This window comes from Malania oleifera, chromosome 3, assembly GCF_029873635.1.
Source record: "Malania oleifera isolate guangnan ecotype guangnan chromosome 3, ASM2987363v1, whole genome shotgun sequence".
Taxonomy (NCBI): domain Eukaryota; kingdom Viridiplantae; phylum Streptophyta; class Magnoliopsida; order Santalales; family Ximeniaceae; genus Malania; species Malania oleifera.
The window spans coordinates 37,841,164-37,858,620 of record NC_080419.1 but is presented as its reverse complement, the minus strand read 5'-3'; the positions used below and the strand labels follow the sequence as shown (position 1 = coordinate 37,858,620).

Below are 17,457 nucleotides of genomic sequence, written 5' to 3'. Positions count from 1 at the left end.
AATGCTCGCTTAGCCAAGGAGTGGATGAAGTTGCTACATGAAAGGAAAATCAAATACAAACAACTTTTCCCCTCTTAGTAAGTGCTTCTCTATGACTCCAGATTACACATGTTTCCTGGGAAATTGAAATCCTGATGGGGTGGCTCGTACATTGTTGAAAAAGTTCATTCTCATGGCACGGTAGAGATTGTAGATCCAAAGAGTGGCAACCGCTTCACAGTCAATGGACAATGTCTAAAGCTTTTTATGACTCCATTCGATTCTAATAAAGAGGTCTTACTTCTGCAAGATCCTAGGGGAGTCCTCTGACCTTTCTATTTTACTGCTTTCTTTTTCATTTTTTTTTCTCTTTTCGTTTTATTTGTTTTTATTTGCATCTTTTTTTTTTTGTTTTTTTTGTCGCATTAGTCGGTAGTAATTTTCTATTAGTTGTTCACTTATGCACAATTTTTTTATTTCCCCCATGCTTTCATATTGAGGACAATGTTTCCACTTTAGTTGGGGGGGGGTGAGCATTTGCATGTGACACTGTGCACGTATATTTACTGGGTTTTATATATTAATTTGAGAAAAAAAAAACAAAAAAAAAATAATTCAAAAAAATTCAAAAAAGAAAAGAAAAGAAAGAGCATTGAGGATAAACATTGACTCATACCCTTCACATACTCGCATATAACCTAAGAATTACACACTTGAGTCATTTATGCGTAGTTTCTCTTTATATGACTTTGTAATTCCATGAAGAATTGATTAGTAGTATACTCATGTTAATCTGACTATATAATTTTTTGTATTTACACGACATCTCATGAGGCTGAATAGACACATTCACGTGATTCATTGCACTTAGGGTTCCTTGTGAGCACTGAGAGAACACCCGTGGCAACTATGACACCTTGTGAGATATCCTTGAGTTATTTATCGTCCTTTTGAGTGTTAACATAAAATCAAAGTTCACGAAACTCAGTTCTCTTTTATTTTGGACGATTCTTTGTACACTAGTCTCTGTTTTTGATTTGCTAGCCTAGAGGTGACACCTAGTGGGGAGATAGAAACTTAGGTCTTGTAGCCTACTCAAGATGTGAATGTTGAGTCACCCTTAGAAATAGACTTAGTTCATGGACCACTGTTCGATCTTAATTCCTATTGATGATATGAAGATAACAAAAGAAATGTAATGATTGTCCTAATTAATCAAGAAAAGACAAAAATTTAAGAATAACAAAAGAAAGAATAAGAAATAGAAATACACAGGAAATGCAATGCTAATGCCTGCTCCACATAAATACCACAAAAAAAGGTTAAGGACACAACACATGTCTTCCATGTATGAAGATTCTTCAATCGTATAATGCCTCAGATGTATTCACGTCACGCTTGTGAATAAGTTGATCTAGGGTGGTCTCGGTTGGATATAACGAGTAGGTGAGAAGATGCTAGGGTGAAGGACTCGACACCTCATAGATAGGCTAGATTCTTCTCAGACCAGTCCACTCCATATACTTAGCATTTGTTACTTTCAATAAGTGGGATGTTTGATCGCGATACTCCTCCTCACATATAACGAGTGAACCTATTCTTTTTAAGTGTTATTGAGGGTATGCCAGTTAGGCTGAGCCAAAACAACCGTTCTGTAGGTGTCCATTGGTATCTTAGGTGTAATGAGTCACACACATCACACACATGTCGAGACTTCACTTATTTATACTTGAACTTATATAAATGAATTAACTCTAAATTGTTTTGCTGATTAACTTCATGTGAGTGTACTGTTCTTAATTGTTATATAAACGATGAAACTTGCATGAGTGACATGCTTCGGAGTTGTTTGCATTGAAAATAAATGAGTTTGTGTGAAATTCAGTTATATTCTTGTATGTGAAACGGTATGGTTGTGTTGCATGGACATTATTTCATGTTTGCGGAGTTAGTAATTGTAGATACTGTCCATGAAATTTATTCATGTTATTTTCTAGAGACTAGCAAAACGTTAGTTAAGGGGCGTGATTACGCGCTTAAATTACGTAATTAGGCGTTTTAATCTGAGTATTAGGGCTTATATTTTTAATTAAATATCTAATTACTCTCAATATTTTAACAAAGTATCATATTTATAATTTCTGAGTTTTATTGAGTAATTTATGAATTTTTGGAATTTTTTTTATCGCAGGAAAATTCTTAGGAGCTAAAATCGGCATCAGTTCATAATTCGCGCATAACTTTTCTATAAGAGTTTCGATTGAAAAGATTTGAAATTTTGGAGAAAGAAGAGAAGATTATTTACAACTTTCATGTTTTGAATTTTGAGAGAAACGTGCTTTAAAAGGGTCAAAATAGGTCTCGTTCGCAAAGAGAAAAATGAGAAAAAAAATAAATAAAATAAAAATAAAAACATTGATGTGAACCGATCATGGAGGCCGGGTGGGTTACCTATCCGCTGGGTCATAGGGCAGCCATTCCTCTCCCCTTTATATTTTCTTCTCTCCTCCTATAATTGGCACCGCCCCAAGACCCCTTCTTCCTGCTCTCTCTCTCTCTCTCTCTCTCTCTCTCCCCCTCTTCCCTGTCTCCCTCTCTCGGCCCTCAGCTTCTCCCTCTCTTTCAGTCTCTCTTTCAGTTTTCCCTACTCTCTCTTAGTCTCTCCCTCTCCCTTAGTCCTTATCTTCCCTCTGCAACTCCACCGCTCCAGCTGTGCCCTCCGCCTGCTGCAACACCAGACGCACAGCCGTGAAGACCTGCTAGCTCTAACCTCTCTCTCTTCCTCCTGCAACCACCCGAGACCTGGCTTCCAGCCACACCTATTCATCTCCCAGTTCCCGCTGCTGCTGCTGCTGGTATTCCCCGAACACTCCAACTGCTGCAACACAATAGCCACCCCTATTGCCAACCGCCGCTACCTGCTTCAGCTATGGCAATCATCCGTGAGGACACCAACCATGCGTAAGGAACCCAGACCACCACTACAGCTGCTCTAGCAATCTTCCAGCAGCCACACCCGAGGAGAGGCTCCATTCTGCTGTTGTCAAGAGCTTACCCGAGATCACCAACACCGGCCAACCACCAGAACTCCACGGCCAGACCATTCCATGCTCCCTCTGCAATACCAGGCCACCCCCAGCAGCAACACTTTGGCTATTTCTCTCTCCCTCTCTCTCTTTCTTTTATCTTTCCCTTTTTTATTTGTTAGTTAGTGGACATTGATAAAAGTTTAGTTTTTTTTTTTTAAAGTTTATTTGAAATTTTAATTGTTGAATATTGCTTAAGGTATTTAATTTTTATTGGAGTTATTTATTTAATTATTTTCTCTCAATTAGTGGTAGATTTAATTTAATCAATTAAATTAAGTCCAGTTTGGTTACCATTTTAATTGTGCCTAATTGAGTCTAATTGAGTCTCCATTGTTGCATGTTTTAATTGCGTGTTAAAGTTACCATTTTAGTTTCTATTCTAAAGTTTAGAGCGTGTTTCGATGTTTGACTGATTAGACGTAGGATTTCTGTTCTTGTTATTTAATTCAGTGTATGTTAGGATTAGAGTTTAATTTGCGTGCTCGCTTAATTTGTCAAACGAAATCTCAACCAATCTTAGCCCCAAATTTGAACTGAGTTCAGTAATTTTTTATTTTCGTTTGGAAAAACTTAAACTTTGAGATTAAAACGCATTTTCTGAGGAGACGATCTAGCCTTTGGGCTGAATATTATACGACGTAACTCCTATACTTGGAATAGCTTCCGAGCCGCTCATTTTTAGAGTGAGTCATATACACATCAATCAAATAATAAATTTTGGGTTTATGCAATTCTAGAACTTCAAACTTACCATAGAAAGGCAAACATGCTGCACCTTTGATCCAACTTTCGGATTGGAGCCATATTTGACATAACTTCATACCTTACACCAAAGACAATCAAACGAGGAGTTTGGTTTGTCTGAACGAGAAGTTAAGGTTCATTTGAGTCACTTAAGTTTGTGGATTTGGTTACTCCCACTTGTGAAGGAGATGTTGAGTCATGCATTAGTGGGTGTTCACTGGGGTGTTAGCAAGGCATTCCATCTTGTCTCCCTATTGTGTAACGACCTACCTATTTTACCATAATTTTTTTTTCTATAACATTTAATATAATAATCCTGATATCCTGTTTAACTGATAAAACATAATCAATATGGACCCATGAGTACCGGGGATATACCTGAAACACAACTCTGATACCTAAGCAGCGGAAAACGTAAAATCATATACATATCAAATCATCCAACCAACACAATACCAAAGTTCTACCAAACCTGTCATATGCATATACACATCCCAAAAGACCAAAAAGTACCCTAGGGTCATAACCCAAAAATCCATCAGACCCTAGCATAACGACTTACCCTTCTGACAGGGTAGGACAGTCGACCTCTGACGCTGCAGAGCTCTATCCGCTCTTCTATCTAGGTCTCCTGAAATGTTTATATAACTGGAGTGAGACACCTCTCAGTAAGGGAAATAAACTAATATCAATGTGTGACAACATGAATATTTTCGTGTTATACATATAACAGTACATAAATCATATCTAGTAAAACTGTCTGTATCATATCTTTTTAAAACATAATTTATCATAACATGGTATAATATACTGAGTTTTTATATATGAAATCATCATATATAACTGTACATGAAATAACACCCCAGATGAATAACTAGCCGGTGTCATGTCTTACCCCCATATAATTAGGTTGTGCAGCTCGAAGGCGGGACGTAGCAATGGCTGGCCGACCACACTAGATCAATATAAGTTTGTAAGTACGATGAGTTTGCCCCTCATGGTTCGAACTACTAGAGGGACGCCTACACTACCATAAAACCACATCGACTGTCGTTCTCCCACAGTCTCTTATGACATGTGGTAGCACTAACATATACATGATCGTGATCATATAACTACTGTACTGTGCTTCGTGATAGTCTAAATCAAGCCATCTGGATTCTGATAACATATAGTAAATCTAAAATAATGATATATAGTTGTTTCATAATAATATTTGTCATGATAATATTTTCATAAATTTTTGCATAACATATCATGTAAATCGTGGCCCTTGCGCCGGCATATTATATTTTGTAAATCACGGCCCTTATGCCGATATAATATAACATGTAAAACCACGACCCTTATGTCGATATAGCATATCATATAAAACCATGACCCTTACGCCGGCATAATATATCATGTAAAACCATGACCCTTACACTGGCATATATTTTTAACATACATAGTTTGAAATCCCTGTATTGTTTCAATACCATACTTAAAACATATTTCCTGTACTGTTTTCATGATTTTCCTGAAAACTAAGAAAAACATGTTTATTCTGGGAAAATTACAATATTCTAATATAATACAATTTCATGTAAATTATATTCATGTCACACAAATATGAATAAATGTTTTTAAGCATAAAATCTGATCTGAAACCATATTTCCAAATAAATAACATTAAATCCATTTTCCTATTCAACTGCAGTATTCCCAAACACTATGCTAATACATACATAATTTTTGAAAATAAATGCTATAATATGGTAAATAATATCATAAAAATTTCTGACTTAATGTATCCCCTTACCTGACTTATTGAAAAGCCCACAAATTACACCCGTGGTGTTCTCAACTCAACACCCTAAAATTTACATTTCTCCCAACAAAATTTCAGTATAAAGCCATCTAATACGTTTCTTCAGTCCAAAAATACCAAATTCCTTAATAAATATAAAAATAATCAACTTACCCAAATTTTGGGATGGTGCCAAAGTTAGCCTAACCAACAAATCACTCCAGTAGATTGTAGAGAATCTTCCTAGGAGTAACGTGGCGGTTTTAGAGCGTCGAACCGGAGTGAAATGAGGTCGGAATTGAAGAGAGAAGGTGAAAGAGTCGTAGGGGAGAGAGAGAGAGAGAGAGAGAGAGAGAGAGAGAGAGAGAGAGAGAGAGAGAGAGAGAGAGGGTTTCTGTAAGTTTTTTTTACAGGAAAAATGAGTTCTTGAGCTTATATAGAAAGCTTGTCCATGTGGTCTCGTCAACAAGTCACATTTCCTCGTCGACGAGTCCAAGCAATAGTCTTGTCGACGAACTCCTTCTTCTCGTTGACGAGTTTCAGGGTCTAAAAGAAGTTCTCTCGGCAATTTCTCGTCAACGAGACACGCATTCCCGTCAACGAGCCCAAGAGTCCTGCTCATCAATGAACACTTCTTCTCTCGTCAATGAGACCCTACTAAAATCCCTTTTTAAAATTTATTTTCCCTTATTTTTTTTATTTAATTACCATAAATCTTCGGATATCTACATAATGTCTATTGCATTTTTTATGACATTGAACCAATCTTGTAGCATTTTTCATGACATTGAACCAATCTAGTAACTTTAATGACTTTATTTTCAGAATTTAAAGCATAGTAACCCGATCGAATTTAAGTGACAAGTTCGATGACCACGATTGTCTTTAACCCGTGAAACAACCAAAAACTATAAAATCTTGATTTTTATACTTGGAAATTAAAATATATCTAGAAGTAGTGATGATGGATCCTAAGGGTTTTCCAAATAAAAAATAATATTTATAAATATAAATAATAACAACAACAAAAAACCAATATTTCAATACCTCGACAAGTGATAACTCATCCTAATATATATCAAAAGATTCATTAGATCTATATTAGATTCCACGTAATCAAAAGCATAAGTTATGAATGAACTTCTAACCTCTACAAATTTGCAACCATACATTTGCAATTTAAAATAAAGATGCTAGATCTGCCATTAAATTCGTTAAAAGAAATATTATAGTTCTCTAACGTTACTGCATAGGGTGTTTGATGAGCATTAAGCAATGAACTAGAATCCACATTAGGAAATTGGATGCATCAAATTTTGCATTCAGCCTAATTATTTCATTTCCATTGGATTGAAATTGAATTGTTTCATATCAAGAAAGAAATTGGAACACATAAAATATATTTTATTGTTGTAAAATTCATAATTGAAGCACAATGATTTGTTGTCCTAAACTGAATTTGACTACATTTCAATATAGTTGGTACTTGGTAACTAGTCTCCAAGATTTGAACTTATAACTTCTAATAAGATGCACATTAATAAGATGCATATGATCTGAATCTAATCTTAGATAAAGTAAATAAAATAAACAAAAAACTCATTAGTCTCTCAATATCTATTAGTTCTTTATCTCTTTTAATTGATCTCTTTTATTTTTGTCGATATTTCTATTTCTATTCCTTTATATAGGTATTGCAAGAGTAGTTGTCGTAGCTAAATTAAATCCAAAAAAATAAATAGGATATTAAAAAAAAAAGAAGCCTAGTACAGAAAGCTCCCATGTACATGAGATTTAAGGAAGGAGCCGACCACAATATGTCTATAGTAAGCAATCTTGCCTTAAATTTTTATAAAACATTATTTTCACGACTCAAACTCGTGATCTCTAAGTCTAATGATAAGAATTTTAACCTTTATCGTCCTATGACAACAGTGAATAAGATAAAAAATAAAAAAAATAAAAAATAAATTCATGCTTATAATAGTTATAAAGTAAATCATAATATAAAAATAGTAGCCAAAACAAGTCTATTTAAAATACATAATTAATTATTTTAGTTATGAAATCACAAATCAATACTACATTTAAAACAAATGTCTTTCAAAATGACCAAAATTTTAAATTATAATTTATACTTGGACCAATAGAAATACCTCAAAAATAAATTTCTTGGGTCGGTAGATAGGATTCTCAATATTTTTGAGAAGGTTTTCTTAATTTTTGTCAAACTTCAAGAAATGTTGGTATAGTTATTTTCTTTTTCCTTTTTCCTTTCTTGAAAATTGAATGAGTAATACGTGAAAATCCCATACAATATATCCTTGTTGCTTCCTCATTCAAGAATAACAACACAATCCGAAAATTAATAAACACCAAGAGTCTATTTGGATCAAGGATTGGAAAAGGAGAGGAAAGGAAAATAAAAAGAAACTCAATTTTTCTTATATTTTTCTTCTTATCATCAAACATTAAAATAAGAATTTTTTGATATTTTAACATTTTCTGAGTTCCAAACGGACCTGAGGCTGAAAACAAGTTCATCATCAACATTTCTAAGGAAAATCCTCTGGCAAAAAAAAAAAAAAAACAAAATAAATAAAACTCGTCCGGGAAATTTTGTTGTTGTTTCCTATCGAATAAGTTACCAAATATCTCTACAATTACAGGCACCATTCAAAAATCTATGGTATCTGTTAACATCCCTCACAATGATTTCCCTCTCTACCACCCTGCCAATGTACTTGAAAGCTTCATGACAATCCCTACATATCCTCAAATTCTTCACTATCCTTAAAGCCTTGCCCGGCGCCACCCCACTCACCACCCCAAACGCCACCGCCAATTTCTCACTGTGATACCAGAGGGCTTCCCTCTTCTGCCCTTCCTCCACTTCATGCAACAGCTCATCCCATATCGGCACGTACCCCAACTTCTCAATCTCCCCCATCAACTCCGCCAACTTCGCATAAACCTCGTCCACCCTTGCATGCCTCCGATCCCCCGCCAGAAACACATGAACCTCCCCTCGCACCTCAATCCAACTCCTCCCACCTTCCTTCTTCACTCTTCTGTCTTTCATCAACTTCCTCACTTCCGAAACTTCATTCCATCTCCCCGCAACCGAGAACGTATTTGCCACGATCACGTAAGCCGAGTCATCATTTGGGTCGAGCTCTAATAGCCTCTTCCCCATTGCCCAAGCCATGTCTGCCGCACCATGATACGCACAGGTTGATAACAATGCTCGCCAGACAGCGGCATCTGGCTCGAATGGCATTGTCAGTGCAACCCTTTCGGCATCTTCGATTCGGCCTGCTCGGCCCATCGCACCCACCAAACATGTGTAATGCTCTAGACCTGGCTCCAACCCATAATCCAATTTCATCTGGGTCAGCCACCAGTCAGCCTCCTCAGCCAAACCGGCATTGGACAGGGACGTAAGGACCGCTAGAAAGCTATATTCATCCGGCAACAGCCCTCTAATCCGCATGGAATCAAAAAGCTCAAGCACCGAGTTCTTGTCACCCTGCTGTGCATACCCGGACATCATAGCATTCCAGCCCACAACGTTCATTCTATGAAGCATTTCATCAAACACCCGGCGAGCATCTGATACCAAACCTGACTTTCCGTAGCTATCCATCAACGCCGTACCCACAACCACTTCCGAATCCAACCCACTCACAACCGCATGCGCATGAATGATCCTGCATTGTTCCAAGGCCGCAAGCTCCGCCGCAGCAGAAAGAACCGCGGACAGGCTGTACATGGTCGATGGCACATTGCAGGATTTCATGTCCGCGAAGACGGAGAGAGCGTCGACAGACCGGGAATTCTGCGCGAGACCGACGATCGTGGAAGCGTAGCAGACTTCGTCTCTTTGGGGAATTTCGTCGAACACTTTTCGAGCTTCGTCTGGCAATCGACATTTGCCGTAAAAGTGGACAAGGGCGGAGGCGGCGAAGGGCTGGGCGGCGAGATAGAGCTTGAGGGAGAGGGAGTGGAGCTGGAGGCCGAAGGAGAGCGCGGAGAGGGAGGCGCAGGTTTTGAGTAGGGAGGCTAAGGTGCGCTGGTTGGGCAGGGTGGGGTGGCGGAGCATGGATTGGAAGTGACGCAGGGAGAGGGGGGAATTGATGTGAGCGGAGATCAGGGCTGTCCATGAGACGACGTTGGGTGATGGGATGAGGTGGAAGAGGGTGAGGGCATGTGATAGGAGGTTGGATTTGGAGTAGAGGGTGATGAGGTTGTTGAGGAGGGGAAGATGGGTGTTAGCGCTCGTGATAGCGCGGGCGTGTATCGCCCGCGGGTCTGTGTGTGTTTGAGTCATGTTTTAGGGCTCCCGCTCGTTGCCAATGCAACCATTCGAGATGTGTTGGACAGTCGCTACTGCTTTGGTTTTGGGAAATAGGCGCGCAATTCAAATGACGATAATAGAGTCCATTTGTTAAACAATATCAATTCTCAAACACTTTAAAATTTTGCTTCAAGAGCATGAAAATGAATTTGAGTTTTTAAGTTTACATTTCTAACTTCAAAAAATATTGGAAAATCAAGCAAGTCTTAAAAAAATCACTTTGAACTCAATTGAAAATTCAATTAGCAGAATCAATTTACACTTGCCAATGTTATTACTTGTTGTGGTTGACACATCTCTAAAAAACTAGGTTAATTTACGGAAAATTATAAAGGGAGCCGGCCCCTCCACGTGGAGCAGCGCCTCCCCTCTAAAAATTTGACACATGCATGCATTAGAAAAAGGAAAGCCTTTTTCCTTGCTCTCAAAAGGAAAGCCTACATACTACCTTCAAAAGGAAAACCCAGTAGTTCTTCTTCTTCACTGCTCTCTCTCCCATATCTCCCTTTTGTAAGTTTAATATAAACATGATTTAATCATTGGATCTTCGAAACTCATAATTTTATACAACAAACAAGAAACTCATACCTTGATCCATATTTCCTAATCAATATCCTTGAGCTGTGTTTCTATCTCACAACCTTACGTTTCCTTGTGCTTTTCTTAATTTGATAGAAAAGTAGCACAAGCATCCTAGGATGAGATAGGACTAGCCGCAACCTCCTTTATATACTAATCACTTCCATCAAATGATTAATTAACATTCATAACTTATCATAATTATGACTCCTCAAATTCCGATAAGTAATTAGAAGTCATTATTGTAAATAGACTCTTCATATTTGAGAAACCAATATTATTATAACATTACTATATTTAAAAACCTTTCATATTACTTAAATAAATATAATCATAATTTTATTTGAGGCAATTTATTTATGTCTTACATTCTCCCACTTGACTCAAATGAAAATACTTAACATAGTTGATCATAATGCGCATACATTAGTTATCATTAATATGTAGAAAACTTGTAGGAGTCACGCCGGTTTCATATCATCTTTGTCAACATAGTTCCTTCCACGCACTACAATACAAGTTCCACTACATATAATGATTTTTAGTCGAGAGGCATACATTAGGTCCAACTTTAATCTTGTTGTCATTATTCCATAACAATTATGTATACAAAATGAAAAACAGAAATAACAGAAACATATTCATTATCGAGCTCAAATATCAATTGAACAACATACATTAAGATTCAATAATGTCCATTTTTCAACATGACCAATAAATGTTTTGGGCAGCAATCCTTTCGTCAAAGGATCTGCTATCATACAATCGGTGCTAATATGTTCAATTGACACTTTTTGTTTATGTACGTCTTCTTTAACAACAAAGTATTTCAATTCCATATGCTTAGCACCTTTGGAATACTTATCATTCTTAGAGAAGAAGACAGCTGCAGAATTATCACAATAAAATTTCAGCGGCTTGGCAATACTGTCGACTATTCCAAGTCCTGAAATAAAATTCCGCAACCAATTAGCCTAAAAGGTAGCCTCAAAGCAAGCTACAAATTCAGCTTCCATAGTGGATGCAACAATTATTGACTGCTTCGCACTTTTCCATGAAATTGCTCCTCCAGCTAGCAAGTATACATAGCCAAATGTGGACTTTCTTGTATCCACACACCCATAAAAATCAGAATCCGAATATCCAACCACCTCAAGATGATTAGACCTTCGATACATAAGCTTGTAATCTTTCGTTCCTTGTAAGTATCTTAGAACTTTCTTTGTAGCCTTCCAGTGAATCATTCCTGGATTACTTTGATATCTTTCGAGCATTCCAACTACAAAGCTAATGTCAGGCCTTGTGCACGTTTGAGCATACATCAAGCTCCCAACAATAGATGCATAAGGTACATCCTTCATTTGCCTCCATTCCAGATCATTTTTAGGACATTGCATGAGACTGAACTAATCTCCTTTCTGAATTGGAACGGGTGACACTGAGCATTTGTCCATGTTAAATCTCTTTAAAACTTTATTTATAGAACCTTTCTGAGACAAACCAACTAGTCCTTGGGACCAATCTCAAAATATTTCTATTTCGATCACATACGTTGCCTCTCCCATATCTTTCATTTCAAAGTTTTTAGAGAGAAATTCTTTAGTCTCGTGTAACAGACCAAGATCCTTAGTTGCAAGCAAAATGTCATCAACATACACAATCGGGAGTATAAACTTACTCCCACTAATCTTCAGATATATACACCGATCAACAGTGTTTTCTTTAAATCCAAAGGAACCAATGGTATTATTAAACTTAAGACACCATTGTCAAAAAGCTTGTTTAAGTCCGTATATTGACTTATTAAGTTTACACACCAAATTTTCTTTCCCTTCAACTATAAAACCCAATGGTTGATTCATATAAACATCTTCATCTAAATTCCCATTTAGGAATGCAGTTTTCATATCCATTTGATGTAACTCTAAATCGTAATAAGCTACTAAAGTCATAATGATTCTGAAAGAATCTTTCTTAAAGACTAGTGAAAAGGTCTCTTTATAATCAATACCATCTTTCTAAGTAAAACTTTTAGCAACAAGTCTGGCCTTGTAACATTCAAGGTTACCACGAGAGTCTCGTTTGGTTTTAAAAACCCATTTACATCCAACTCTCTTGCAACATTCTGGCAATTCTACAAGATCTCAGACTTCATTTTGTTTCATAGACTTTAACTCTTCTTTAATGGCATCCATCCATTTATTAGAATTATCACAACTAATGGCCTATGAAAACAAAACTGGACCATTTTCAATTCCTAAGTCAAAATCCGACTCTTGAAGATAAACCACATAATCATTTGAGATAGCAGATCTCTTTTCTCTTTGAGATCACCTTAACACAACCTCTTGTGGTTTTTCTATAATAGGTTTACTTTGAATAGCGGGAGTTGTAATTTCCTTAATTTCCACATTTAATGGAACCATACTCCCACTAGTTTCATCATTCTCAATGAACCTAAGATTTCTAGTTTCAACTATTCTTGTGACATGATTAGGACAATAAAATATATACCCATTCAATTTTTCTGGACAACCAATCAAATTACCACTAATTATTCTTGCATCCAACTTCTTTTCTTGTGGATTATAAACTTTTACTTTTGCCTAACAACCCCAAACATGCAGGTGTCGTAAACTTGGTTTTCTACCAGTCCAAAGCTTAAATGGTGTCTTTGGAATTGCCTTACTAGGAGCACGATTTAATACATACATGGTAGTTTTTAAAGCATACATCCACAATGAATTGGGTATAGACTTTCTACTTATCATGCTCTTAAGCATATCCATCAAAGCCCTATTACGCTTTTCTGATATACCATTCTGTTCTGGTGTACCTGACATTGTGTATTGAGCACAAATACTATGTTTTTCAAGGAATTTAGCAAATGGACCAGGTAGTTGTCCAATTTCGTTATACCTTCCATAATATTCACCTCCTCTACCAGATCTAACAATCTTCACCTTTTTATCTAATTGCCTTTCAACTTCATTTACATAAATCTCTAAAGAATTTATCATTTGAGATTTATCATATAGCAAGTAGACATCTGTAACGTGAAAAATCATCAACAAAGGTGATGAAATATCTATCATTACTAAAGGTATTTACTTCAAAAGGTCCATATATATCAGTGTGTATAATTTCTAGAAGCTGAGTGCTCCTTGTGGCTCCTTTCTTTGTGTGTCTTGTCTGCTTTCCTTTAACACAATCTACACAAATGTCAAAGTCAGTGAAATCCAAATCTAGAAGTATTTCACTCTTTACTAATCTTTCTAGTTTTTCTTTGGAAATATGACCTAACTGTTTATGCCACAAGTAAGCAAATCGTTCATTCACTAAACTTCGTTTAGTGCCAATACTATGATGTGAGGTTAAAAGCGTTTCAGCATAATGATTATCAAGTTTTAACTCATATAATCCATCACAAAGCATACCACAACCAACCATACAGGTATCCTTAAATAAAATGAAAAAAACCTTTATTAAAGTTACAAGTGTACCCAGAAACATCCAATTTAGATAATGAAACTAAATTCTTAGAAATACTAGGAACATAAAAGTCTTATACAAATCCAAACAATAACCAGTGTCTAGGATTAAATGATAAGTCCCAACAGCTTCAACTGACACTTTTATTTTGTTCCCCAGGAAGATAAACTTCTCATTTGGGTTTATGTTCCAGATTGTAAGAAATCCTTGCATCATATTAGAAACATGAGTTGTACATCCAGAATCAATCCACCAAGTATTATAAGGAACTTCAGCTAAATTTGATTCAAAACATACATAAGCACTAGGCTTACCCTTCCTTTCGAACCAAGCTTTCTGTTTCAAGCAGTACTTCTAGTAATGTCTAGGTTTTTCACAGAAACGACATTTGTCCTTACTTGATACATTCTTCTGGATATGAGAAGAGGATTCATTATCCTTTAAAGATCCTTTCCCCTTTCCATCTTTCTTTGCTTTTTTTTTCAACTCCTTGATTGTTCATATAATGAATAGAGTGAATTCCTTTATTATTCACTCGTGTTTCCTTTTGAACTAGCATACTGTGCAACTCACGCACATTCCATTTATCTTTTATGGTGTTATAGTTCATTTGAAATGGTCCATACTTAGTTGGTAATGAGTTTAAAATGAACTGAACAAGAAAATTTTCATTCATATCCATTCCCAAAGTCTTAAATTTTGCTACAATATTTGTCATTTCAACAACATGCTCATGCATAGTACATGAACCATCAAATTTCATGGTGGTTAAGGTACCCATTAATGTCCTAGCAAAAGACTTATCTACTGTTTGGGAATGCTCTCCCACAAACTTTAAAAGCTCTTTAGCACTTCTAGTTTTGGGAATAGTTGTCTTGATGTTATTTGTAACACTCATTCGCATAATCATCAAACTTAACCTATTTGATCTTTCCCAATTATTGTAATAGGTTATTTCTTCAGCACTGCTAGAATCAGTAATAGCAGCAGGCTGATCACTTAAGTGTGCCAAATCAAGATCCAATACACCGAGGTGAAATTGAACTTGTTCACTCCAATCAGTAAAATTCAACCCATTAAACATTGGAACAAATGAAGCATGCAAGTGTAACGATCCAGGCACAGGCACTGCAAAAATTAACCATACTTAATGCTTTGGATGAAACATTTATAAGATCACAAACATAAATATATTAATGTTTTCCTTTGGGAAAAACACTAATGTAAAGAGATTTGAAATGATGTTGTTGGCCTTACAAGGCTTAACATCTTATTTTAATGCTAACAAACAAGTGGAACTTAACATATTTTATTGAGTGATGATATTTCAAATCTCACATATGTGAAAGCAAGGTCAAGTACTCACAAGGATCAATTGAAACTTATATTTCAAAGGAACATGATCATATGAAGCTTAAAGAATACTTAAAGGAATGGATGATATATTAAAGCTTGACGACTATGAGAGGATGAACTTGATATGAAAGCTTGAAGAAATGATGGACTCAAAGCATGGACATGCATGAAGACTTCAATAGATGAAGGATTTAGAATCTTAAGGAAATTTCATGTAAGTACTTCAAGTAATTCAATATGGATGCATGAAACTCTTAGGATTAATTACATGGACCTAAATACTTTTTAAAATACTTGGAAAATATTTTTATAAGGTCAGAAGTTATTTTTAAAAGGTTAGAATCAGTTTTGGAATGAAAAGCACTAAAATGGGGTTTTTCCAAATTCTGTTAATTTTTCTACATCCATATTGATTAGCATTTTTCTCTATTAGAAGCTCATTATTTTAAAAAATGTTCAACATGAAAGTTATAGGATTTTTTCTTAGCTTTCTTTTGAAACCAAGAAAGTTAAATTTTGAGCTATATAGGAAAAGTTATAATCAAATTACTAAAGATGGGTCAAAGTTGTCAGCAACATAGTAAACTGGTCTAGTTAGTCGGCTGACCAGAATGAACTGTGTTTAGTAAGCCGACTGACCAGTTAACAGAACTGAAATTTGGGAGACAGAAAGCACCCAATCGCTTGTCCAGTCAGCTGACCTTACATAAACACCCTCCCAGTTGCCTGGTCAGCCAACTAACCCTTCGAAAATTTCAAATTTGGCATCCAACGGGAAAATTCTAAAAATTAGTTTTTTAAAATCTAAATGCTATGAAAACTTGGGGGATACTCCAAGTCACTTGGGGATCAAGTAACATACTTTTTAAATTCTATAAATAAGCCTCAAAGATCATTGAAATAAAGAACCAAAAACCAAGAATCAAAATTAGCCATCAAACTCTCTCAAGTGCTCTCTTCATTGAAAGGCTCTCTTGCTCATACCTTGTGCACGAATTTAACTGAGATTTTGCTGATCTTCTTCCACCAGAATTGTGCTACAAATTCTAAATCTTTCAATCATTAAAAGAATTAATCGGTGATATACTTTCTTGAGCTTCAAAGTTAAAATTTCATATTGTTATTTACTTTGAAGTATATTAGTTTGTAAATTGTACTAATCAGCTCTTTGAGGAGCAAGTTCTTTGTACACATCTATTTGATTTTTATCTTGTAGATTGACGAATCCAAGGATTGTTTGGATCATTGGCTAAGTAAGGGGATATTGCTTAGAGAGGCGGGCTCTAGTCTATTTAAAGGAGTGACCGAGTGAAGGGATATCACTTGGAGAAGGCGGGCTCTAACGTTAACAAAAGAGTGTGTAAAGGTTTGTTCCACCCGTTAACGAAACAAGTTTAGTGAATCCTTTGGTAGTTTTTCCAAGGGCGAGGAGGTAGGCTGTGTTGAAGTCGAACCTCGTAAAATCTTGTGTTCCTCTCTCTTTCCCTATTCTTTATTTTCAGTACATATTTAAATTGCGTGGGTGGTTTAAATTTGAAAATCATATAAATTACATATATTTGGAAATTAAGAAAACCTTAAAGTTTGATTTTGATTTGGATTGCAGAAACCGAAAGGAAGTACGTTGGTTGAACCATTCTTTGCAGAAACCATACGGGAGTACATTACTTGGCTAAACATCCCAAAGATAAATTAACTTAAAAGTTTATTTGAATTCTGAAGTTTGGAAAGAGTAATTAGATTTTATATTAAATATCATATTGAAGAAGAAATTTCATATATACAGGGCTTTGTTCAAAACTCACATTCACCGCAGGGCTGAAAACATCAAAAGCTGAAAGTTACATATATTATATTGATTGTGATTGGATGGTATAAAGATTTATTTTATATTTTAAGAGTCTTAAATCTTGAATGATTTCATCAATCTAATAGTGCTGCAGTGAACTTATATTTGGTAAATAAATTGTGGTTGTATTGGTTTGGAAATTGTGATTAATTGTTTGATTGTTTTTACTTTTAAAGTGTAGTTGAAGACTGAATGTTTAATTGTGTTGTTGATTAATTGTTCA

The 17,457-nt window shown here is 35.8% G+C and overlaps 2 protein-coding genes across 2 annotated transcripts; both read right to left on the bottom strand.

The window, feature by feature from the left end:
- Positions 1–8,020: 8,020 nt before the first annotated feature.
- Positions 8,021–9,997, bottom strand: LOC131151577 (putative pentatricopeptide repeat-containing protein At5g52630). Its single transcript, XM_058102819.1, has one exon. It carries the CDS (start codon positions 9,929–9,931, stop codon positions 8,246–8,248), a length of 1,686 nt encoding a protein of 561 aa, XP_057958802.1. The 5' UTR covers positions 9,932–9,997; the 3' UTR covers positions 8,021–8,245.
- A 1,514-nt stretch (positions 9,998–11,511) lies between these two features.
- On the bottom strand, positions 11,512–11,898 carry LOC131151275 (secreted RxLR effector protein 161-like). The gene has a single exon (XM_058102528.1). The coding sequence runs from the start codon at positions 11,896–11,898 to the stop codon at positions 11,512–11,514; it is 387 nt and encodes a 128-aa protein (XP_057958511.1).
- Positions 11,899–17,457: the final 5,559 nt, after the last annotated feature.

What these genes read in the sequence shown, in the direction of transcription:
- LOC131151577 (XM_058102819.1), bottom strand. Translation starts at nt 9,931, where the DNA reads ATGACTCAAACACACACAGACCCGCGGGCGATACACGCCCGCGCTATC.
- LOC131151275 (XM_058102528.1), bottom strand. Translation starts at nt 11,898, where the DNA reads ATGAAGGATGTACCTTATGCATCTATTGTTGGGAGCTTGATGTATGCT.